This window comes from Barbus barbus, assembly GCF_936440315.1.
Source record: "Barbus barbus genome assembly, chromosome: 21".
Classification (NCBI taxonomy): Eukaryota; Metazoa; Chordata; class Actinopteri; order Cypriniformes; family Cyprinidae; genus Barbus; species Barbus barbus.
The window spans coordinates 11,671,330-11,697,319 of NC_136749.1; the positions used below are offsets into that span (position 1 = coordinate 11,671,330).

Genomic DNA, 25,990 nt, shown 5'->3' on the forward strand with positions numbered 1-25,990 from the left:
GTGTGTATATTATTGTGATGAATAACACGGGTCAAGTTCTTTTCTGTATAAAGTGTTTACCAGAAATGCCATCTATTTTTACCATTAGACTTAATTACACATAAGCTTTTGCCAAGCATGAGCAACCCAGAAAAGTAGTGTAGAGTCACAATAAATAAGACTTCCTCTCTTATCCTTTTGTTTTCTTTCAACACAAGTTTGTTCTAATGATCCCGTGAAGCCATTAACTTCCTGATTTGATTAAAGAGAGTGTGGTGATTGGAAACATGCATCTGGAACAGGAGGGCATCTGACACTCTCTGGACTGTGTGTGGCAGCAGCGCTTTTTTTAGCATCTGTTGGAGTCTGTTTACTCTGTTGGGAACACTGTGGAAGGCTGCGTCTAAGTCAGTGTGACTTAAGATCCAGAGCCGCTGTCATAGCTATGAAGGTTAGCCTCAGTTTAGCTTTGTTTCGGCCCCATCTGACTGACCTACATTCTGACGGACCCACACCACGTGCCTGAAAGTTTCCTTAACGTAGCAAGACACAGTGTTAGCATATGTGCTAAATTTTCCTTAACATCAGGCCCACACAGAATCTGTGCACGCAGAATCAAGTGATTTCCACAAAGTATCTGGTTGTTAATATTTTGGCTTATTTGATTATTCTGCTGTTTAGTACACCTTACCATTGTTTTTCAAGAACTTCTAACCAAAATGAGCTCAAAAAAGTAAACTCTGCTGAATCTGGCTGCGCCTATTTAACATTCACATGATTTTAAGAAAACTTTTTCCCTCAGTTTTACAGAAAATTATTTGTGGTGATTGATAATTACAGCTTGCTAGTTCAGTTGTCTGAGGAAACCCAAATATTTCCATTCGCTTGCTCTTCAATACAGACTTTAATCTCCTGGCTGGCTGCAACATACAAGAAAACATGAAGTGAAGCTCCTTTTCAACAGATGTTGTTTTCTCCCTCATCTGCTGTCTGAGCCAGGCATACAATGGTTTTTGAGCCAGTGATTCATAGCAGCCCATTGGAGATTCCCTGTATAGTTCAGCTCAGAGGTTTTGATAGTGATCCCTAGGTACAAAGTCTGTGCCAGTAACAATGGCAAATCATTGTCTTGTATTGGTAGAGCAAGCAAGTGACACTATTGTTGGTGGTTGGTGGGCAAATCCCGGACATTTAAGGAAATTTAGAAATTGCAGCCAGGACGTTTCTGGGAAAAAGAGGATGTATGGTCAACCTAGTTAATTTATTCAAAAATATAATTAAATGTAATTCATATTTACAGTAACTTGAATATGCCTACTCTATGATTGAACTAATGACTCAATTTCTGAATGAAAATACCTTTTTTTTTATTTAATTTTTTTCCACAACTTAATTTGTTCCCTCATTTGAGGTAATTGTGACCACATTGTACTAATTCCGTTCCCTTGTTTTAGTTAAATCTCGGCCACAGTTGGGGGGGCGCTATGGAGCAGCGTAGAAGGTAGACGTGTTTTACAACTGCTCCACATCCAAGTTGATAAAAGTCTTAATTAATAGTCTTTAAACCTGCTTTGATTGGGCTAAAAGTTACTTCGAAATCTATAGCATTCCACATTCCATCTAAAGGTTCAAATCGCATCGATGCCGTCAAAAAAACCACCGCAAGGTGGTAAATCATCTCAGCAGTCTGCTAACGTAGCGGACAACATGGTGCCGGCTGATCGAGCAGAGGGCCTTGCTTTGGAGGAAGAAGGGATGTCGCTGATGTTAGAGAAGATTTCGGATAAGATCCTTAGTGTTCTTAATGAAAGATTTGACAAACTTGAAGCGACATTTCAAGTTATGCAAGCAACGCAACAAGAGTTGAGCGACAAAATTGATGCAGTAGAGGGGCAGACGATCATGAGGCTCGAATCGTTTCCTTAGAAGACTCTCTGAACACTTTGCATAAGGAAAACAAGATGCTGAAGTCTAAACTCAACGATCTTGAGGGCAGATCACATCGTAACAACATTAGACTTATCGGCATTCCAGAAGGGGTCGAGAAAGGAAGACCGACTGAGTTCGTGGCAGAATTGATCAAGCAACTCTTCGCGGATTTCTCTGATCCCCCAGTCATTGACCGCGCACACAGGGTACCACAGCCAAAACTTCTCAAAGGTGTCTCCTTCATCAAAATTTATTGGAAATAATTTTATGATAAAAGATTCAATACGAATATTGAACCAAGTAAGAAGTTATTGTACTTTGCCTTATGTCTCTGTTCATACTCCAATTGCTTACAATCATTTGTTTAAGCCATCAGAACTTGATTTGGCGTTTGTTGCATGGAGAAACAAAGGTTTAAAGTCCATTGAGGACCTCTATGTAGATGAAATGTTTGCATCCTTTAGTCAATTACAGTCTATATTTAATCTTCTTGGATCTGATTTCTTTTGGTATTTACAAATAAGGCATTATGTTAAAGAAGTCATTCCACAATTTGTTTGCAACCAAAGACTAATACATTTGATGAATGTATTTGTTATGGAATGAACCCCCAGACGAAGAGATGGAATGAACCCCCAGACGAAGAGAGGAAGGTTAGACAGACTTTATTAAAGGGCACAGCAGAATGAGCGGGTGATTCAGGTGAGTTTTCAGGATGGATGACTTCTGGATACTGGAGTTGAACCAGGAGATCGTGGACAGTGGAGCTGGTGAGAGAATCCACTACAGGAACTTAATCGGAGCTTGGAGGACGAGGAGACGATGGAGGACGAGGATTGGACACTGGCGAAACACAGGAGGGAAGTACAGGAGACAACACTTGAAAGGTAAGTATTCTATCAAAGAAGACTTGCGTGTGACTGAGTCCAAACATGCGTAAGCGAGACCGGACATTGAAGTGAGGTGATGGGATTGCTTATGAAGCCAGCCTAATGAGTGTGCTGATGGGAGACAGGTGCAGGTGATTGGAACTCTGGTGAGGGAGTGCGCTGGGATTGGCTGGTGTGTGGCTCTGGCTGTTCTGTGTCAGTATTATGTTAAATCCAACCTCTAGACATTTGATCTCACGATTTGTTAATGTCTTCCCAGTGTCTGTAAACTTTCTACTTTGGCTCTCAACGAAGGCGGACGCATTTTTCTCTCCCTCTCCTCCCCCTTACCTTCCCTGCTTTCTCTTACTTTCTCTCGTCTCGTCTGCTCTCCAAACTGAAAAATCATGGATTTGATCAACTGGTCTCTCAACGCAATTGACACCATCTTCTCGACGAGAAGCTTGGGTTTGGGGGAACCTGACTGCCCTGCCGGAACATTCGCAGCTGGCTACACGATGGACACGGGAGAGGTGGCGGGTCGTGTGTCTGACGGCTCTTTCCGTGAAGGACATTGAAGATATCTACCTATTCGGAACCAAGATAACAGGTCTTCTGCTGATTGGATTAGGCTTTGCCCTGGGTTATCGAAGAATTCAAGAAACGGGAACAGCTGTCCAAAGCCTCACAAGGCTGCCCGTCATGACTGAAGCAGTGGGCAGAGCGGTCAGCAACCGCAATATGGATACCATCACGGAGAAGCTCACGGCTTTGCAAAGGAAAATTTATGGATTTGGAGACCAGAATGGACAAAGAGAGTAGCCGTGAAAATTGGATTGCGGCTACTCGCCCCAAGACCAAACAATCGCAATCTTATCTTCTTTCGGCTCCCCTACACCAGCACTGGCCTTGTCCAAGTCCGCTGTTGGGAAAAACAACCCCGGGAAGAGCACTGCAGTGAGACTCTCTTGTGTTCCTCCCCCCTTCCAATCTGCGGACTGAGACAACTTGATTTGAATGCCAGCGTGGCGGCTCTCCAGGCCTACAAATACACAAACTACATACATACACACACACATACGCACATATATACAGATATGCATTCACCTCCCCACCCCCGATCCATCGCCTTCGCCGCTTTGTACCGCCAGTCTGACAAGCGGGTCTGTGACCAGCGCCGAGAATGGCTGCAGGACCGGATGGCTGCTTGCCGGAGCTGGATTACCTCCCCTGTTGCAAAGTCATGTGTTTATGCTGTATTGATTATGTGCTTTTGTTGCTGGGGTGTTTTTCCTGTTCTCACACTGTACTCCCAAAGGAGCATAGTCTGGGTTTTTTTTCCCCCCTTCCTCATGTTATGCTGTATTTATTCCTCAATTCCCTGTCTTCCTGTCCTGTCTACCCCCTTGTCATATTGTATGTATGTTGTGTATGTATGGACAGGTTGATGGCTAATTTCGCTGGTACTTGTGACTAGTGACAATAAAGGGCTACTACTACTAAACACAAACCACCTAAAAGAAGCTTGGTCCAAGGATTTTGGTGTAGACTTGTCCAATTAAATATGGAATGATTGCCTTAGTAAGATCCAATATTGTTCAATAAATGCCAGACACAGGCTGATCCAGTTTAAGGTTTAGATTGTACTATTCCAAAGTTAGACTGAATAAAATATACAATACTATTTCTCCAATATGTGATAGATGTAAAGTGTCAGAGGGCACCCTATCTCACCTGTTCTGGTTTTGCCCTAACTTGTTTGATTTTTGGAGTAGCATCCTTGACTTTTTTTCAAAGGTTTTTCAAAAGGTTGTGAAGCCTGATCCCATTCTAGCAATTTTGGGGACGTCTGAGGTACTGAACACTTTTTCAAGCTCTCAACAACAATCACTGCTGTTGAGTATGGTACTTGCCAAAAATATAATACTTTTAAACTGGAAATGTTCAGATGCCCCTTTGTTCAAAACCTGGTTGTCTGAGTTGTTCCATGTTATACGATTGGAAGGTATACGTTTATCGGAGCCCAAATCACAATGTCGATTCCAAGCTGTATGGCAGCCCTTCCTTGATTTCCTCAATCCTGTCTAATCTACTTTTATGTAAAACTGCTCTATTCCAACAATCAATGCTAGCCCATTCCATCCCCTTTTTTTTTTCCTTTGTATTGTATTCTATTGTATTCTATTGTTTAAATATGTAGTTTTGTATGTTATTATAAAAAGCTTAAAATAAAATATATATATAAAAACAAATCTCGGCCACAGTTTAACTTAATTGTGGGAACAAATTCTTAATTCATAGCTACAGTATAATTTTTTCCCCTTCATATGCAGGGCCTTGTGAATTCTTGATATTTGCTAGAAGAAAAAACGTTTTTACCTTGAAAAATGAATTTTTATGAAACTACAATCCCGCTGAGATGTGGAAGATAAAGTGCTCATTTGCGGTTGTAGATGTGTAACGAGTGACACAACAAAACCAGAATGTTCATATTATAATCAACAAGTTCCTAGACACAGTGTAAATAAAACATTTATTGTGCCCTGTAGAAAGCGACATGATTGTAAACAGTCGCATGAGTGGCAGTTTGAGTAATTATAACGAAACGGGAGCGTTCTAATATTGTCGCATTGTTCACTCTCTGTGTATAATTTATTCAGGATTTGAATAACAGTTTTGTTGTCCATGCTGCTGTTTTTCATGCTTCACTGCACAAGCTTGTAACTCCGACAGTTTTTTCCACCTCGTTTTGATTGATAGGATATATTCGGAGGTTTTTGATTGGCCAATGCATTGCTAGTCAACACACATCGCAACGCAATATACATACAAACCATATAATGTGTTGCATTCATTTAGATTTCAAATTTAGCCTTTTTCTTCACCATGTGCAGGTGTTAAAGCAGAAGAATGTGTGGTGTTTCCTGCCCTATGATTATTTGCACCACAAGGACTTGGCTATGCTAAAAACACACTAACACTTTGGCCTTCGTCAGATGTCTCACGTTTCTCATCTTCCACCACTGTAGGCCATTGATATAATGTCTCAGAGGTGTAGTAATAAGTACGTGTCACCACTTTGAAGCCAATAATTTGAACCTTGACCTCACACGTGTTTAGATACATATGTTTGCATGTATGCGTCCTGGGCTACGATCGTACATTTGTGCATGTGCATAAATCACAAAGAGAGCAATTGGCTCTGGCCCAAAACATGAAGTCAGCCACTGTATGGAAGATCAATCTATCGTTGGAATGATTCAGGGTGAGAATATAAAGCTGGATTTATGGCCGCAAACCGCCTTCAGTTGTCCATGTTAGCGCTGAACTGTATCACTAATGACTAATAGACACTGCAACCTCTTACCGAGTGCAGTTTCATCATACGTGCAATGCGAAGCATCGTAAGCATCCTCTGTAGTGTCGTAACAATTCACCACGGCTCATCCTTCAGCAGTTTAATGTTCCTGCAGATCTCCAGCATTCTGTGTTTACTTGGAATTTCAACAAATTAGTCAGATGTCTTTCTGATTGCTGATTGCTTTGTTTTTCCATTTTATTAAGTGTGCCAAAGCATAGTCATCCACAAAAATAGTCCAAGAAATATGGCTCATGTTTCTTGATCACTTCTCAAAAATAAAAATAAAATTACTGGTGTGGGACACCAGGAGGAGTCAAAGAGGCAAATATACTGTGTGTCTACACTGAATTTTATATCGAGTGATCAAAAATGTAAAATATTAAATATTAAAAATATTTCTTCAAATAGCTGTAATATCTTGCCAGATAAAAACAAAAATTCAGTATAATATTGTACTGTTTTATTCGACAATTGTAACTTAATTTTATTTTATTCCCATTATATAATTTTAATTGTGACTTTATTTCCTGTAAAGTGAAACTTTTTACCTTGAACACAAATTTATTTCTCACAGTTGTGACTTTATTTCTTGTAATTGCTACTTATTTCTTCTAAAATTAATGTTGTATCTCAACCGCAACTTTATTTCTCACACCTGTGAGTTTATTTATCATAATTGTTACTTTATTTCTTGTAATTGCAACTTTATTTCTTATAAAATTCAATATTACATATCCACCGCGACTTTCTCGCAACTGAGATTTTATTTTTTTTGGAAAATTCAACTTTACTTTTCATGATGTTTTATTAGCAAAATTCGGGAGGAGCACGTCAGATACTTAGCCTAATTAAACACAAGTGGCACGCAATCAAGTCAATGGATATAAATACAGCTGACATACCTCCACTCATTTGACGGTCTATCAGCATCCCTCCACCACCCCTTCTCCACTAATATCACTAAGTTCTCACCATACTATGGGGGGGATACTCTGGGTTTGGGCCATTCCCGAGCTCAGACCCCTTCCACAGGACAGCATGCCAACTACGTATTACCATACTCGCCAAATACGCATTACGTAACTCGTGCTAAATATATGTAAGTGTGAACTCGTGAAACAGTTGTGACTTTATTTCTCATAACTTCTATTTTAGTTTTCATAAAATTCAACTACATTTCAGCTTTGACTTTATTTCACTCAAGTATGACTTTATTTCTTATAACTGCTACTTATTTCTTGTAAAATTCAACTTTACATTTCAGTTTTGACTTTATTTCTCATAAAATTCAACTTTACATCTCAGCTATGACATTATTTATCACAACTGTAACTTTATTTCATGCAATTGCTACATTATTTCGCATGAAGTTAAACTTTACATATCAACCTTGTCTTTATTTCTTTAAAATTGTGGCTTTGTTTCTTGTAATTGCTACTTTATTTATCATACAATTCAACTTTATATCAACTCGACTGTAACTTTTATGTCTTACAATTGTGACTTTACTGTATAATTAATAATTGTGACCTTTTTAAAGACTTTTTGTTTACATTACACACTATGCACATGTGCACATAAATTCAAACCAGAGGTTTGGAGAACTTTGGGTTTGTTTACTTAAAGTAGTATGCCTGGTTGAATCAGTGCCCCCTTGATATACCAACTAGCTGTGACCGGACATAGGTGGTACCACAAGAACAGGACACAAGTGCTTTGCACAGGATTCAGCTGATTGCGTAATGATGAGCTCCTGCTGAATTTACTACATCCAGAAACTGTTCCTAATGGAAATTTAATGGGCACCGGTAATAAAGCTGTCTCATTAGGAAACTAGGAGGTTAAATCAAAACCCAATCAGACAAGAAAGGAAGTCAGAATAAGTCAAAGTTTACGGGAAAAAGTTATTCGTCATCAGACTGCCCCAAAAGCACAACCAGTCTATCATGTCCGGTGGGGGAGAAAACCCACATTATTTCTCTGTGGAAACATTTGCAGAGTGTTTCTACTTTGTGGTTTAACAAAAGAAATATACCTGACTTTAACAGTACCGATAACTGCGCCAGACTTTGTTTCGCTGGATTAAGAAATGTGTTGAGTGCACTAAAAGTTCCCTTGCTTGTTGTGGAGAGCAAGACCTTGATAGAAGGCCTGTAGCCCTGTGAAAATAAATGTAGCACGTTGACAGACAGGTCCAAATTTTGGCTGACCCAGTTCTAGGGGAAATTTAAAATGTAAATGAAACAAATGAGGGGTGCAGAAGAAAAGACCATGAGGAGTTAGAAAGAGAAAGCAGATTGTTGTCAAGTTCTGGCCACTGCGCATACAATCTGGGATTGGGTGGCAGTAAATAATGGTTAAGAATGTGGACAGAGAGTATAAGAGTCTTGAGAAACAGACAGGGGATCCCCAAATGGCCAGCTTTAAGCTCCTGTGCTCTCATTCAGAGCCAGTGTGTTAGAGCGATCCTGTTGGGAGATTTCTGGAATGTTCTGGTCCGTGAAGCATATGAAGAGCAGCTCATTATATCTCTCACCTGTCTCTCAGCAGCTCCCTCACTGAATGCCTTGGCTGTCTGTCTGCAGGGTCGATCAGGTCTTTACAAACAATCTGTGATGTGCTTCATTACAAAATGTGCATGTGCACTACTCTGACGGGATGGAGACATTGCAGCACCACGTGAACGAGCGGCTGTGCAGGGTCCTTCCTACAGATTGGTGGATTTTATGTACCCATGAAATGATACGACATATTTTATTTTATCAGCTTTCATGCCACATGATTTTCATGCATAGATGTACCTAAAAATTAACACTTATCAAGCGCCAAACGCAAGCAAAAATCAACGTTGGCAAGTATGAAACAATGTCCAAGAGCACAATATGTTTTAGCACCTTTATCAAATCACAAACTCTGCATTGTAATTATATAAGTATATAATCTGATGCACTCCATGTTTGAGAGTTGTAAAACAAAAAAAGAGAGTTGTAAAAAAAAAAAGTTGAAAACTTAATCTGAAGATTTCGAAGAAGCAATCTGTTAAAATTCTTCCTAAATGTGAATCAATAGTATGTTTTTCTTTCATTAAACAAATGTCATGTAACAGGGTGGCCACATTTCCTATAGACCGCATTATTATGCCCTAGCCTTAGCTTGAGCATTGTGTTTTTTCTGATAAAACTAAGACAATTCTTGATATTTTTATCTTTTTTTCAGCAATCCTACTCAGTCCAGAATCCACCAAACTGTAGGAATGACCCTGCATGTCATTCCGGTAGTCTTACAACTGTGTGCGAATAGAAAAAACTCATGTGGAATGTTGTCACTGACATGTTTTGAGTAATTAGCCTTGATTGATAAAAGATGAAGAGTCAGTCCAGCAGCCAGCAGCCACACACACCAGACGGCTGCACCTGGGAATCTTGGCCTGCGTGTGGTGCATTCATAACTCCTCATTCTCCCATGTGGAGACGCAGTAGACAGAGTTCAGCCTGGTCACCGCTCTGCTCTCCTTCGGTCTCTCTTTCTCTTCCTTGCTATGGGAATCTGGCAGCATTTGTCCTGCAGGCTCTGCTCCAGCTAAGAGGAATCGTTTCAGGTACAATCCGGAGCTGTAAGCTGCAGATGGTGCCAGGAAACAGTGAGGTTTAGCAGTGTTGCTAAATGGGTTTTAGTGTCACAGTGTGGTCAGGAGATATAAATGAACTTTTTTCATCAAATCTATACCAAAATGAAATCCTTTTTTAGCTTTGGATGAACTGAGACAGTATGAGGAGGAGCAGACAGGCCACTCATAGAAAAACTCAGAAATTGTAACTCTTAGTAAGTGTTGCATTTCGGTTAAAAGAGGCCCAATATTTTGGAGCAATATTAATTTAATTATATAGTATTTATTTTTATTTAGTATTTATAACAATATTTATTCAGTTTAAATGATTCAAATTTTATATAATAAATATTAATGAATAAATATCAAAAAATATTTACAATACATTAAAATCATTTGCTTGACTGGAATAGTCATCTTCTGTGATGAATATATTTTTTTAGGGATGAAGTTGTACCACCCTGATGTTGTTATTATAAAGAAAATGTATATATAATAAATAACAAAACAATAAATAAATAAATAAAACAAATATATATATACTCAATTCTGATTGGCTGGCAGGTATACATTAAAACCGTTTAATGCACAGGTAGTTCCAAGTCAGTTTAATCACTGTTCTATATTAATGCACTGCTTTAATTGATGCACACAAGCATCAATAAAGAAAATGCAAAGTGTATGAGCATATGGAGGCAGTTTGGACTCCATATTAAAGCCTGTGTCCATGTATACACATGTAGTCACGCTTTAGGTATGCTATTTATCAAACGACCTCATTGTGTGAGTATAGAGTCCAGTAGGGCTCATCTTTCTTTCAACGATCTGGAATAAAGAGAGTGTGTCAATCTCAGGTCAAGCAACATTTTGATCCTTAAAAGTATTCAGACCCCTTTCACTTTTTTCAATTATGTTATGTTGCAGCCTGATACTGCAATTGTTTAAATAATTTTTTTCTCATTAATCCACACTATGTACCTCATAATGACAAAGTGAAAACAGAAATGTCTGTTTTAGAAATATCTGTAATTTATTAAAAAGTACAAACTGAAATATCACATTTACATATTCACATTTACATTTAAGTATTCAGACCCTTTGCAACAACACTTGAAATTTAGCTCAGGTGCCTCCCATTTCTCTTGATCAATTAGTGGGTTTACATGCACCCTTTTAATGCGATTATAATGAGATTTTGACAATATTGCAATTAAACTTTACCTAATGTAAACATATCATTATCGTATTAACTTAGGTGGTGTACGCCAATTTTAATTGAAATATACAGGCATGTAAACAGCTTAATTGCAGTATTGCCGCTCTGGCCAAAGTGTGTATGTGCTTGTGACATACATGAATGACTTGACACGCACATCTGCAAAATATGCAGATTAGCAACGATGGCGGGGAAGAAAGCATTGCATTTCTGGGGAAAACACAACTCGCTCCCACCAGTCTCTGTTCCTTACCCTCATCCAGAAACAGCGAGTAGAACACGACGGCAGCATAGGCAAACAAATTGCCATCACATTTGACGATGAAGCATGGAATACAACCATACAAAAGTGTTTTGCAATAGGCGTAAATAAATTAAAACAGCGGCCAGTAATGCACCTGCTCTTTCTGAGTCCATCATTTGTGCTGTACAGTGGAGTATGTGAATAAAATCAGTAAAAAAATAACCACAATTCTTAGCGACAATAAGAATAATGGAATTCTCTTAATAAGAATAATGGAAATTGCATAAACGGGAGTGAAGAGCTTTGCTCTTGACATGTAAACATCATAAAGCGATTAAGTACTTACTCTGATTACTGGAAATAATCACATTATTCGTGTGCATGTAAATGTAGCTATTGATGTGATGTTTCTACACCTTGATTGGAGTCATGATTTGGACCTGGACACGATTTGGAAAGGCTCACACCTCTCTATAAAAGGCCTCACAGCTCACAATGCATATCAGAGTGACAACCAAGCTGTGACGTCAAAGGAACTCCCTGCAGAGCTCAGAGGATTGTATCGAGGCAAAATTTCTGAACCTTCCCCAAGAGCACAGTGGTTTCCATAATTTTCAAATGGAAGAAGTTTGGCACAACCAGGATTCTTCCAAGAGGTGGTCACCCAGCCAAACTGAGCATTCGTGGCTTCAAAATGGCGCCGCTGTGTTCGGACGCCGTCCAGGCCGCTCCGCTTAGATTTAGCTTTAATTTACTTTTTTACTTACTTTTACTTTCTCTTTTTACACATTTCACGTCAGCACTGATCACCTATAACATAGAAACATTTTTGGACATTGGAAACCGCTACACCAACCTGTTCCAGGACACTTTAGCCACGAATCCAGCGTGGCCTCTTGAGATTCTTCGGAACGCAGAGATGAACAATAACCCCCTGAGGCGACGGATCAAGAAACACCGCGGGAAACGTGCTGGGATTCGAGATAGACTCCGGAAAAGGGCTCACAGTCCTCCTATTCCGAGCATTCTGCTCGCAAATGTCCAATCCTTGGAGAATAAGTTGGACGATCTTAGAGCCAGGATTAGTTTCCAACGGGACATAAGGGACTGTAATATCCTTTGTTTGTCAGAAACATGGCTCACGCGCTCGGTCCCGGACATTGCTGTAATGCCGAGAGATAACTTTTCTGTTTTTCGGATGGACAGAACAGCAGAGGCCGGTAAATCCAGGGGTGGAGGAGTGTGTTTCATGATTAACAAGAAATGGTGTGATCCCAGGAATATCTCCATTTTGTCGCGTTCCTGCTCGCCTCATCTGGAACATCTTTCCATTATTTGCCGCCCATTTTATCTGCCCCGGGAGTTTTCATCAATCATTGTTACTGCTGTGTACATTCCACCACAGGCGGACACCGGCTTGGCTTTGTCTAAGCTGCACGATGTGCTCAGCGGCTACATTAACAAACATCCTGACGCTGCCTTTATTATCGCGGGAGACTTTAACAAAGCCAGCCTCAGGCAGGTCATGCCGAACTTTCATCAACATGTATCCTGTCCAACTAGAGGACCAAATACACTGGATCATTGCTACACTCAGTTCAAGAATGCCTACAAAGCCCGCTCACTACCGGCTTTTGGCAAATCGGACCATGCCGCCATTTTCCTCACACCGGAATATAAACAAAGGCTCGTTCAGGATCCCCCGGTGCAGAGAGTAGTGACGCGCTGGTCCTCCCACTCAGAGGCTATGCTGCAGGCGGCTCTTGATGACGTCGACTGGGACATGTTCCGGGCGAGTTCTTCTGACGTCAGCGAGTTCATGGATGTAGCATTAAGCTTTGTAAACACGCTAACCGAGCAAGCTACAGAAACAATAACGATAAGGACATTCTCCAACCAGAAACCATGGGTGGACAGAACAATTCGTGCTGCGGTTAACACACGCACTGCCGCTTACAATGAGGTTCTTCTGACCAGGAATATGAGCGAGTACAAAGCATCGTGCTATGCTCTCCGACGCGCAGTAAGAGCCGCTAAACACAGATACAGAGAGAGAATTGAGTCTCATTTCCAGCTCAATGACTCTCGACGGATGTGGCAGGGACTGAGGACCATCTGTCCCTTTGGAAACAAATCCTCCGCGGAGGTGAGAGCAAATCCGTTGCTGGCCGACGAGTTAAACATCTTCTACGGCCGCTTCGAATGCAACGGCGGCAGCTCGTCAGGAAGCAGCAGGCAGAGCAGCGATGATCCTGTAATGACCATGTCAAAGGATGAGGTTCGGAGAGCGCTAAAGAAAGTGAACGTCAGGAAAGCAGCCGGACCTGATGGGATAACCGGCCGTGTTCTGAGGTCCTGCGCTGATCAGCTCACTGGTTTGTTCACTTCTATCTTTAATGAGTCCCTTTGTTCCTCCGTGGTTCCCACCTCATTCAAAAAATCCATCATTATCCCTGTGCCTAAGAACAATAAACCCTCTTGCCTGAATGACTATCGCCCAGTTGCCCTCACATCTATAGTCATGAAGGTTTTTGAGAGACTTGTAAAGAGCCACATTTGCTCCTCCATACCTGATACTTTGGACCCTCTTCAGTTTGCCTATCGCCCAAATAGATCTACTGAAGATGCCACCTCTCACGTCCTCCACTCTTCCCTCACACACTTGGACAGCAACAATGGGAATTATGTAAGGCTGCTATTCATTGACTATAGCTCAGCTTTCAATACCATAGTCCCCATCAAGCTGGCTTCTAAACTCACAGACCTCAGCCTAAACTACTCATTCTGTAACTGAATTCAAGACTTCCTCACCGGCAGACCTCAAGTGGTGAAAGTTGGCCAGTTCACCTCAAACTCCATCACCCTGAACATAGGAGCCCCACAGGGCTGTGTTCTGAGTCCCCTGCTCTACTCTCTCTACACACATGACTGCGTGTCCTCTCACAGCTCCACATCTATCATCAAATTCGCTGATGATACTGTGGTTCTGGGCCTCATCTCCAACAATGATGAGACCGCATACTTGGATGAGGAAAAGAGACTCACATCATGGTGCCAGGACAACTGTCTCTCTCTGAATGTGAGCAAAACTAAAGAGCTGATCGTGGACTTTAGGAAGAGACAGCAGCAGCCCTACACTCCTCTTATGATCAGTGGGACCCCTGTGGAGAGGGTGAGTAGCTTCAGGTACCTCGGTGTAAACATCTCAGAGAACCTGACTTGGACTACACACATCCAAACACTGGTTAAGAAAGCCAGGCAAAGACTGTACCATCTGCGACAGCTGAGGAAATTCAGGGTCTCACCAGCAATACTGAAAACTTTCTATTCAGGGACCATAGAAAGTGTATTGACTTACTGTATTGTAGTGCATCTCAGTGTGGTATGGAAACAGCTCCAATCAGGACTGCAAAGCACTACAGAGAGTTGTGCGCTTAGCTGAGCGCATCTCAGGGTCTGCTCTCCCCTCTCTGCAGGACATCTACCTCAAACGCTGCAAAAATAGAGCTGTCAAAATCATCAAGGACTCAAATCACCCTGGTAACTGTCTATTCACTTTGCTTCTATCTGGTAAGCGCTTCCGTAGCCTGATGGCAAAAACTGAGAGACTTAGGAGGAGCTTCTTCCCCCAGGCCATCAGGCTCCTAAACTCTGTGTCATAACATCACTTGACTCCATGTAAATATCACCATATCAATAAGCTATTCATAATTTTTCTCTACCTCATATTGCTGCTATTTAAATACCACGTACAACTTTTTGGAACATTCTTTTGAACATTCCTCTTTATTACTATTTAAGTCAACAACATATTGACCTGCACATTTATATTTATATTTTTTATCTTTTATTTCATTTTATTCTTTTATTTTTTTCTACTTTTATTTTTCTTAATATATGTATTCTTTATAATTGCACTGTCCTTGGAGCGGACCTGACCTACATTTTACTGCTGGTTATACTCTGTATAATTGTGTATGTGACGAATAAAATAATCTTGAATCTTGATGAGAAGGGGCTTGTCTAGACTGGTGATCAAGAAGATGATGGTAACTCTAGTTGAGCTCCATGTTGATATATGCAGGTGGGAGAAACCTACAAAAGGACAAACATCACTGCAACACTCCACCGATCTGGGCTTTATGGCGGTGTGGCCAAACTCAGTCCTCTCCTCAGTGAAGACACATGAAATCACACTTGGAATTTGCAAAACAGCACCTAAAGGACCTTCAGACTCTGAGAAACTCTGAGAAAGATTATCTGGTCTGATGAACCTCAATTCTAAGCATCATGTTTGAAGGAAACCAACTCTGCACATCACTTGCAGAGTACCATCCCAAAAGTAAAGTGTGCTGGTAGCAGCAGGGACTGGGAGACTGGTCAGGGTTGAGGGAAAGCTGAATGGAGCAAAGTACAGAGATATTCTCAATGAAAACCTGTTCCACAGTGCTCAGGACCTCAGACTGGCCAGAAGGTTTACCTTCCAACATGACAATGACCCTAAGCACACAGCCAAGCCAACACAGGAGTGGCTTAGGGACAACTCTGTGAATGTCCTGGAGTGGCCCAGCCAGAGCCCTGACTTGACCCTATCGAACATCTCTGGAGAGGCCTGAAAATGGCTGTCCATCGACGGTCGTGATCCAACCTGACCGAGCTTGAGAGGATTTGCAAGGAAGAATGGCAGAAAATCCCCCAATCCAGGTTTGCAAAGCTTGTTGCGTCATACCTGAAAAACTCAAGGCTGTAATTGCTGCCAAAGGTGCTTAAACTAAATACAGAGTAAATATGTACTGAAATATGTACTGTAAATATGTATGAATACTTATGTAAAAGTGATATTTCACTTTTTTTCTTTTTAATAAATTTACAGACATTTCTAAAATTCTGTTTTCACTTTGTCATTATGAGATACAGGGTGTAGATTGAGGGGAAAAAATCATTGAAACAACTGTAGTATCAGGCTCCAACATAACAAAATTGAAAAAAGTGAAGGGGGTCTGAATACTTTCTGAATGCACTGTATCTATCTATCCATCCATCTGTCCATCCATCGATCCAAAATAGCAAGCCAGGCATTTTTTATAGAGTGCATGTATGATTGCAGTTTTGCCTGAACCATTCAACGGAGACGGAAATCTTTCTTCAGCTGAACTACGGCTCAGAAAGTCATATTGATCTTCACCTCTTGTCGCTTGTGTCTTTGTCAGAGCTCTCAGTTGTATTTCTTCCTCCAGTCTTTTCTGCCAAATGGAAGCTCCGTGGTTTTAGTGGCCTCCTATGGAGTTCCCTGAGCTCTTGTTATGACCCGCTTTATGTGTCCTACAACAAATGGAAGTCATGTTACGCTTGGGTGGATCAGTCTGCTCAGATGTTTTCCCCACTGCACTGCCACACAGGCTGAGATTTCAGGCTTCAAGAACAATATTTAAACTGCTCTATGTGTGCGTGTGAAACTGTTTGTTATGACTCCTGCCTGTCCACGGAGTCTCTCAGCTTGAACATATGCTACCTTCCCCTCTGGAAGTTCTGAATGGGTAATGTCACTTGACCATGATAGAAAGCAGTTTTTGTGCTAGTGTAATGAAACTAAGAGCAAAAATTTATTTTATTATACCCGTCACCCCATAAAGGAAGTCGTGGCCTAATGGTTAGAGAATTGGACTCGTAATCGAAAGGTTGCGGGTTCGAGTCTCGGGCCGGCAGGGTTTGTAGGTGGGGGGAGTGAATGTCCAGCGCTCTCTCCACCCTCAATACCATGACTGAGGTGCCCTTGAGCAAGGCACCGAACCCACAACTGCTCCCCGGGCGCCGCAGCATAAATGGCTGCCCACTGCTCCGGGTGTGTGTTCACGGTGTGTGTGTGTGTGTGTGTGTGTGTGTGCATTTGTTCACTACTCACTGCTGTGTGTGTGCACTTGGATGGGTTAAACGCAGAGCACCAATTTCGAGTATGGGTCACCATACTTGACAATACGTCACAACTTTAACTTATAAAGTTAATTAAGTAATCACTGTTTTTCATTAACAGCTTATATACAATTTATAGAAACTAAGCTTTACTGTCAACATTTACCATTATAACTTATTATAAGAACCAATATGTCCTTCCATGACCCTTTCTGATGGTTAATACTAAAATTAAGTGGTATTAATTTAGTAGCATTAACTGCAAATGTCTGCATTGGGGTTTTCATCATATCATCATATCTATTAAATTGCAAAATGTAAATGTGTTTAGTGTAAAACTATACAAACACTCAAGTGTGTCTGGGAAAATGATGATCAACAGTTGTTAAGGTAGGATTTCTTGGTAATGTTTGTTTCCACCACCATTTAATTCTAGAACACTTATGTTGTAATTTAATGCAACTTGAACGTGTTAGCCTATAAATGTGGTTTTGTGTTGGTGTGTTTGTGTGAAGTCTCAAAGTATAACAGTTCAGTTGTTTATTTGAGAACGGTTCACCTGTTACAGCTTATATCTTGCAGGGAGCATGTGAGTTAGTGTGTGTGTGTATGATACAATAACTCTTTGCAGAAGAGATGTGATTCAGAGTGCTCCAGATGGATCTCATTGACACTCTTCTCTTTGATCAGAGTGAAATCCTGCTCTTCATATATAGAGGACTGTATCTGTTTGTACTCTGATTGCTTTAAACTTTGGACACATATGTGAGGGTTCATTGGTGTGTGAAGCATTTTCTTTATGGTTCAGGCTCTGTCACAACACTTCCCTCACCAGAAGACCTCCCTTGAGTTGCTAAGGAGGGCCAATGATGTTATATGAAGACAATGGAAACATGGACCACACTGCTGTGCACATGCAAAGACACACACACATGCTCATGCACATCAGTGGAGCAAGGCATATAAGTGGAAATCAATCATCTTCAAAACACACAGTTTTGCTTAAGGAATACTAAATACATTAAGAACTGACACTTGTGCAATAAATGGACTATCCAATGTTGAGGTGGGCCAGAGGTCGAATTCATGCTCTTGGGTTCAGATCTCAAGCTAACATGCATTTATCCTTTTGTAATGAAATAAAGTTTTAATTCGAATCCAGTAGTTGTAAGTGATTAACTTGGCTTCAAAGCAGTGATCTATTTATTGTGTTCCTGTGGCTCAAACATTATAACATGGCACTAGCAACACCAAGGTCATGGGTTCAATTCCCAAGGAATGCATGAGCTGATAAAATGTATGTCTTGAATGCAATATGGATATAAATGTTGGCCAAATGCATAAGTGTATTCGACTTTACCTTTAAAAACACCTGCAACAAATGAATAAAACATGGAAAACCAAGGCAGTCAGGGCAATAATTCAACATCTCTTTTTTTAATTTCAATGAAATATTTTTTTCTTATTTAAAAATATTGATTAATAATTCATTATTGTTTTTAGTGTATTAGCTTATCTGTGTTGTTATGGAATTCAAGCTATAACAAAAGACTAGGATATTGAAGAGTTTTGGTAGTGGACTTGTCAGATTTGAACCAATTAGCATTACCCAGAACATCCTAGCAATCCAGTCACCCAAGAAACTGCAGCAACGTAAATGTATTTATATATTTCTCTTTCCTTTTCTCTTTCAGCTCTTGGACAAATCATGCTGTATGTGGATGGAATGAATGGGCTTATTGGACACAATGAAACGGCACAGTGGCTTTACACACTGGTTGGATCAAAGGTAAAAGAAAAAAACAAATCACTATGAAAATGATCAATGAGTGTATTTCACTTTGTGATTGTTCCCTTATGATATGTTGGTACCATATTTGTTATCTATTTATTTATTTTTTTATTTTGTATATATATCAGTTGGTATCTATCTATCTATCTATCTATCTATCTATAGATAGATATATACCAACTGATATATATATATAGATAGATAGACATATACCAACTCATATATATATATATATATATATAGTAGATAGATAGATAGATAGATAGATATACCAACTGATATATATATTTATATACATATACAAATATGTGTATATATATATATATATATATATATATATATATATATATATATTTATTTTTTTATTATTATTTTTTTTCACATAAATTATCAGTTTTTGATGCCTAAATTCCCTTGTTAAGTAAAACTGCTGAAACGGTTTAAAACAGTTGATTTTAGTTTTTAGTTTATTTAGACAAAATAGCAGCAATAACCTGAAAATAATTGGCTTATAGGTATCAGCCAGAATTTCAATCATATTGGTGCATCCTTGATGTATATAATAAAATAGCATGAATTATATAAATAAATTATATATTTTAAAAAATGTGAATAACACAATTTTGACACACTGCCTATGTCATATGTATAATTTTGCGTATTGCTAGGCCTATTCACTTCATAGTAATATTAATACATTTTAGTACTTGGTTTCAAAATCTATTCTTGAAGCAAAAGTGGGTGAGAAACTAACTCACTCTTGCTTTGAAATTATTTTGTTCAGAGGTAATGAATTCAATAAGGCCCGAAAGGTAATATTTCTTGTATTTATGTTCTTTTTAGCCAGTGTTTGCAAATGTTTTAAGTTAGGGCAGCTTCCAGTTGTGCCAACTTGAACAATACTCAGTTTTGCACGCAGTGTTCATGACTGACTTTCCTGTTTTTTCCCCGTATTTATGTTCTTTTAAGCCAATGTTTGTAAAGCATGCTTTAACTCAGCAGGGCAGCTTCCAGGTGTGCCAGCACACAGAGTGAGCCACGGTTTTGCACGGCACGATCAAATGTTCTGGACTGAATTCCTCTCTCAGTCCTGTCTAGCCCTCTAGTGGCAATGTGAACACATGTGATGAGGACATGGGTGTGTGTGTGTGTGTGTGTGTGGATGTGGATGGATGTTTGTGATCACCACATCAACAGATATTATTGTGCCGCTCTGTGCTGGATGCAGCCTTGTTTATATGCATTTCCTCTTCTCTCTCTTTCTGTTATATGGCACACATGAAAGATGCAGTATGGTTTGAGCAGCTCTTACTTTATTTAACAGATCTGTTTCTCATTTCTTCTTCCATTCTCCACTTCATATACACTTTTTTTTTTGGTCTGTTGGATTTCCGTGGTTCTTCTTTTTCAGTGTCCATTTCTTTATCAGGGAAATACAATGTCTCAAAACTGCCACGTCTAATGCATTTATGAAATGATGTATAATTTTGCAAAAGCAAAAATATATTTTTAAAATAATTTTTAAATCTGTAATTTTTGTTTTCCTTTAAAAATATTTAAACTTAAGATAATTACAAGATGAGAAGAGAAACGGTATACACTGATACAACCTTTTTTTTTTAGAAAATATATCATAAATTGAGTTTATTTTTATGTTTTTTTTTTTTTAGCATTAACCTCACACAATTTTGTTAGATTTATGCTTAAAGCACATTATGAAAGAATGAACGAATGCCTGTGGGGTAAGAAACATAAACGTGACTAAATGTGTTTTGTTTTGTTTTGTTTTGTGAGGGTGTTTCAGTGACACCACTATTTAATTGATGTTTATAGGAAATTATACTGGTTCACATAATGGGCATAAAGTTGCACAAAATGCAGAGAACAGAGAACAGACAGGAACAAATGGTTACAACACAGGCTACTTGCAAGACATCTGAAGTAGCTCCTCCTCCTGTCAGTGTGCAGTCATGTGTCAGAGGCTGTTATCAATATCCTCCATGGTACCTCATTCAGGAAAATGTGTCAAGATATTCTTTGGGCATTTACACTCTTTAAATATACAGTCAGTTTAGTCTGGGCAGTGCAAGATCATGCGTGAGTTGCAAAACTGAATATTATTGGGTGTAAATGCAAATGTTGTATAGAGATAAATAGTGTCTTTTTGTGTGTGTGTACATGTGTGCAGTTCCGGTTGGTTGTTAAAACTGCTCTGAAGCTGCTGCTGGTTTTTGTGGAATACACCGAGACCAACGCACCTCTCCTCATCCAGGCCGTCAACACCGTGGACACCAAGCAAGGTAACATACACACATATTACAAAAACAAACACACACACACACACTTATGAAAGGTGAAATACTCTTGGAAAGTTGTTGCAGTGGCTCTGGAAATCCGTTTTCAACTCTCAGTCTCTGTATTTGTGTCCAAGCTGAGCTCTGGATGTTACTGTGTGTGGGGGATTGAAATGATAAAGGTTTGGTTACCTAGAAGAGAGAAAGCAACAAGAGGAGATGACAGTTGACAATCTGTTCTTTTTCAGATAATTTTAACATAAATGCTCATAGTATCGGCCTCTGCTTTGGCAGTGAACAAAATTTGATAGCCTGCAGAGTAAATCAAGATTAATGGAATTGGGGGGGGGGGGGGGGGGGGGGGGTGTTGATAGGACCAGAGCTACTAAGATAGGACAGCTAGAATGAGAGTTTAATACTGTTACATAAGAAGAGAGAACGCTGTCTCTGATCTCCCAGTGAGAGACAGACAGGCTGGCAGATGAAGCAGAACGTCTCCTGCTATTAATCTACATAACAGACATTTTCTCCTCAAACTAATGCTGCTCATTTTTCTCTGAACCAGCCATATTTCAACCGATTTACTTCAAATACCGCTAGAAGTTTATTAAACCACAGTTCCTTTGAATTCAATGCATTTGCTTCAATACGTCTTCAATACGTTTCTTTATTTATTTTTTTAAGACAGCTTTTGTCTGCCAAATCAAAGCCATGTGGCACAAGACTCAAAAAATCAAAACAAAACACCAAAACAAGACACAACACAACATAAAAAAAACAAAATAAAACATTTTACATTTGTATTTATTCATTTTGCAGACACTTTTGTCCAAAACAACTTACAATTGAGGAATACAAGTGATTAATCATAATAAAGCAAATAAACATAAGAAGTGCTCGTAATAGAAAGTTTTCAAAACACAATGCCTGAAAACACAACACAACAACAAAACAAAACACAAAACAACACAACATAAAACAAGAAATTTGATCATATGTCATTACTATGTGTCAAGGCTAATAAGTCCTTAAATATCAGATCATTTGATCGTTGGTCTTAAAATATCATGTGGTGATATTTATAAATTAATGATTAATGATATTTGTATATAATTGCATACATTTCACCTTAAAAAAAATGTGTCACTGACCCTTATGTTTCTGTGTATCCAGGCTGTAAGCCCTGGTCTAATGCCATGGAAATCTTGGATGAAAAAGATGGAATGGACACTGAGCTGTTGGTTTATGCCATGACCCTTATCAACAAGGTACCAGGACAGCATTATGTTTAAAAAATGTCACTCTTTTTGCTCACTCTCAGTCACATGGTGTTATGTATAAAGTTACATTAGTACTTTAATTCTCATGTATCTGTGGTATTCCTGCAGACGTTGGCAGGTCTTCCTGACCAGGACACGTTCTATGATGTGGTTGACAGTCTGGAGGAGCAGGGCATGGAGGCCGTGGCTCAGAGACACATCAACAGGAAGGGCACAGATTTGGACCTAGTGGAACAGTTCAATATCTATGAGGTTAGCGTGTGCTCAGTTTTTGCACCAAAATTAATAAGTATGAAGAATTTTTTTCAAAAAGTAAACCTTGATATATAAAACCTTAATAAAGTGCAATATTTGCTATTTGCTGTTAGTCTAATAGTTGGGTTTATTCATAGTCAACCCTACGTCATGAAGATGGTGATGATGAGACTCAGCCTCCTCCATCCGGACACAAAAGTCGGCGTCGGGCCAGCGTGGGAGCCACACCTGAGAGGCGGGGTTTGGAACGTCGCCGCAGCCGAAGACATTCACTCCAAAATGGGAAAGGCCACACCTCTGCTCCTTCTTCTCCCTGCCATAGCCACACGCCCAACATCCTGCCCCTCAATGGCCAGAGGATAGACGATATCAGCGAAAGGTGAGAAGAGAGAAAAAGAGAGCTAGAAAATCCCTTAAACAAGGATGTAACTAAAATTTAATTCCTTCATACCATAACTTAAGAATGCTGGACATGTAACATTTTTTTTATTTATTTGTTTATTTTTATATTTTATTTTATTTATTCATTTATTTATGTAATTTATAATAAACTTCATTTATTAACCATCGTTAGCTAAAATTTCCATTAATATACCTTAAGAATGTTAGACGTAACTTATTTATTTATTTATAATTAGCATTATTTATTTATTTATTTGTGTAGTAAGTATTATTTTTAACTTCTTTGAATAACTTATTTTAAATAGCCAGTCAAATATGATACATAAGATTATATGCATTTACTTGAGAAGCAACTTTGTGTGTGACTATTTTTCCAAATAATATATATAAAATGTTTGTTTATTTATTTATTTGCTTGTTTAGACAGTGTATTTATTTATTTAGACCATAGACTAATTTAAACTATTTACTATAACAGTTGATAAAGATTATCTAGATAATTTTGATTCTGAAGTACATTTATCTTGTATGTGTAGATATTTTTACCGGACAACTAAACAATTTACAGATTATGAAAATGTAAAACCAATGATATGACACTTTCAATTGTTGTCTTGCGACATCTATGCAAAAGTGAATGTGAAAATCCTTACACTAAGCCATTTTTTTTTTTTACCCTCCCCTGACCACATGTATTAATTTTCAGCCATAAAACACTATGTGTAGTTCAGGATATACTGATTTTTAAAGAACAGGAAGCAGTTTTATATTGGGTGTTCTATCACGTTACTTTTGACATGAGAGTTTTTAAGTCCCAAAAGAAGATGGAGAATTTAATAATGCTCCGAGGGAGAGACAGAGAGCTTTTTCCAGTGCACAGACATTCATATTAATCATATGTACATGAGGGAGGCAGTGGGAACCTGTGAGGCTGAGAGGAAATAGGAAGTTACTGAAATATGGAGGTTCGAGCCATGCATACTTCTCAGGGCTGTAGCACAGCATGAGGTGCTCGATCTTGTCCTTGTATATTTTGTTGTAAAGTATAATAATACAACTTAATCCAGATCCTTTGAATGTTTCAAAGGACAAAGGTGAATGCAGAGATGTCCAAACTGGGAATCACAGTAGTAATATCAGCCACCGAAAAAGCTTCATATGGTTTTCCTCTCATCCAGCGAGTCAGTCGTAAGAACTGACATGGTAAGGTCACATAAGGCAGTAGAGAGAGAGAGAGAGTATAGGCCAGTTCAGCCGCTCTGTGTTAGTGGAATGTTGGGGAGTCTGGATGTATTCTGTGTCTCTGAGAGGATCTTATAGAGGTGATATTGAATTACAGTGCCTGGAAAATTTACTCACCACTGTGTTAGATTGGCCATCTCATTTGAGTAATTAGAATGCACTGTGAGTCCTGTAATCAAGAGTAGAGATCTAATCAGGAGTTCTTTGGTGTTTTAGCATCATAAAATCCTTGTAAGAAGAAGAAATATAAATAATATAAATACAAATAGAATATTATATTATATTATATAAATACAGACATTGCAAGAAGAATGTTTTTTAAGCCTCAAATTATATATAGTTCATAAATTAAAATTAATTTGAATAATATATTGTATCATGTAATTATTTCCTATATTACTGATGTTCAAAAGTTGAGATATTGAGAAAAGTTGAGAAAAGTAAATAAATTCATACTTTTGTTTTGCAAGGGTGCATTAAATAAAATAAAATGTGACAGTAAAGACAAAAAGTGTACCACAGTTTCCACAAAGATATTAAGCAGCACATCTCAATATTGTTATTAATAAGAAATATTTCATAACCACCAGATCAGCATATTCAAATTATTTCTGAAGGATCATGTGACACTGAAGACTGTAATGGCTGCTGAAAATTCAGGTTTGACATCACAGAAATAATAAAAATAATAATAAAAAATGTTTTTTTTTTTTTTTTTTTTTTTTTGTAATACAGTAATTTTTAATAAATGCAGCCTTAAAAAAAATACAAAATTGTACTGATCCCCCAAATTTTGTATGGTACATATGTAATAAAAATACATCTTATTTTAGAACAAATCTTATTACCTTCTCAAGTATATGTATGTTGTTTTAAAGACATTTACATGTTTTTACTGGATTCAAATATAGTAAAATATCTAAAAGTTCCCTCTTAAAATGTTTTGATGTCTGTTAGTATCTGGTATAGTATCTGTTATCATGTTCGTTATCTCAACCATAATACTAAGTAATTATCAACAAGCAACATCTGTAAACTGTAACTACTAACAAAACTTTTGCTATGAACTTGAAAATCCGCTCAGTACCTGCAGTCAGATAGTGGCTAGAAAAGCAAGAATATGTCTGAGATCCAGCAATATTCCTGTCACTATCTCTTTATAGCTCACGTCACTCTCCTCCTTTCGTTGAGCTGAACAGACTGCTTGTGCTTTCGATTATTGATGACAGGATCTGCTGTTAGTGATGGGCTTCATGGGTTATTTTTCTTTGAGTGGTTTGGTTGACAGATAGTTGAATTCATCTCAGTCAGTTATCTGATCCTGATGTCTGTTAGCTAACCCACCACAGGAAATTAGAAGGACCTTTGAAGTGCGGTGTTTTCCATATTAGTAATAAATACCAGTCTACTGGGAGATGGAGAGAGAGAGAGAGACCCTTGAGCAGTGAGACACAGGACTTCTCCTCTTCCTCCTAAAGGTCTTAATCCTTTGCTGACTGTTGTGTAACTCAGTGGGTCTCAACTGGTGGGTCGTGACCCAAAAATCAGTTCTTTTTCTGTTTTGACAATGAGAATTGTGATGAATTAAATATTTTGAACGATTCAATACA

At 38.8% G+C, this 25,990-nt stretch overlaps 1 protein-coding gene across 1 annotated transcript in view; it reads left to right on the forward strand.

Annotated features, from left to right (window-relative positions):
- LOC306887674 (FH1/FH2 domain-containing protein 3-like) overlaps positions 1 to 25,990 on the forward strand; it is a 171,265-nt gene that overhangs the window by 117,546 nt on the left and 27,729 nt on the right. Inside the window, exons 6-10 of the mRNA XM_079445615.1 lie at positions 18,810 to 18,904; positions 21,096 to 21,207; positions 22,375 to 22,469; positions 22,590 to 22,733; positions 22,874 to 23,115. Of these exons, the coding sequence (XP_079301741.1) occupies positions 18,810 to 18,904; positions 21,096 to 21,207; positions 22,375 to 22,469; positions 22,590 to 22,733; positions 22,874 to 23,115 (688 nt within the window). The remainder of the gene's footprint in view (positions 1 to 18,809; positions 18,905 to 21,095; positions 21,208 to 22,374; positions 22,470 to 22,589; positions 22,734 to 22,873; positions 23,116 to 25,990) is intronic.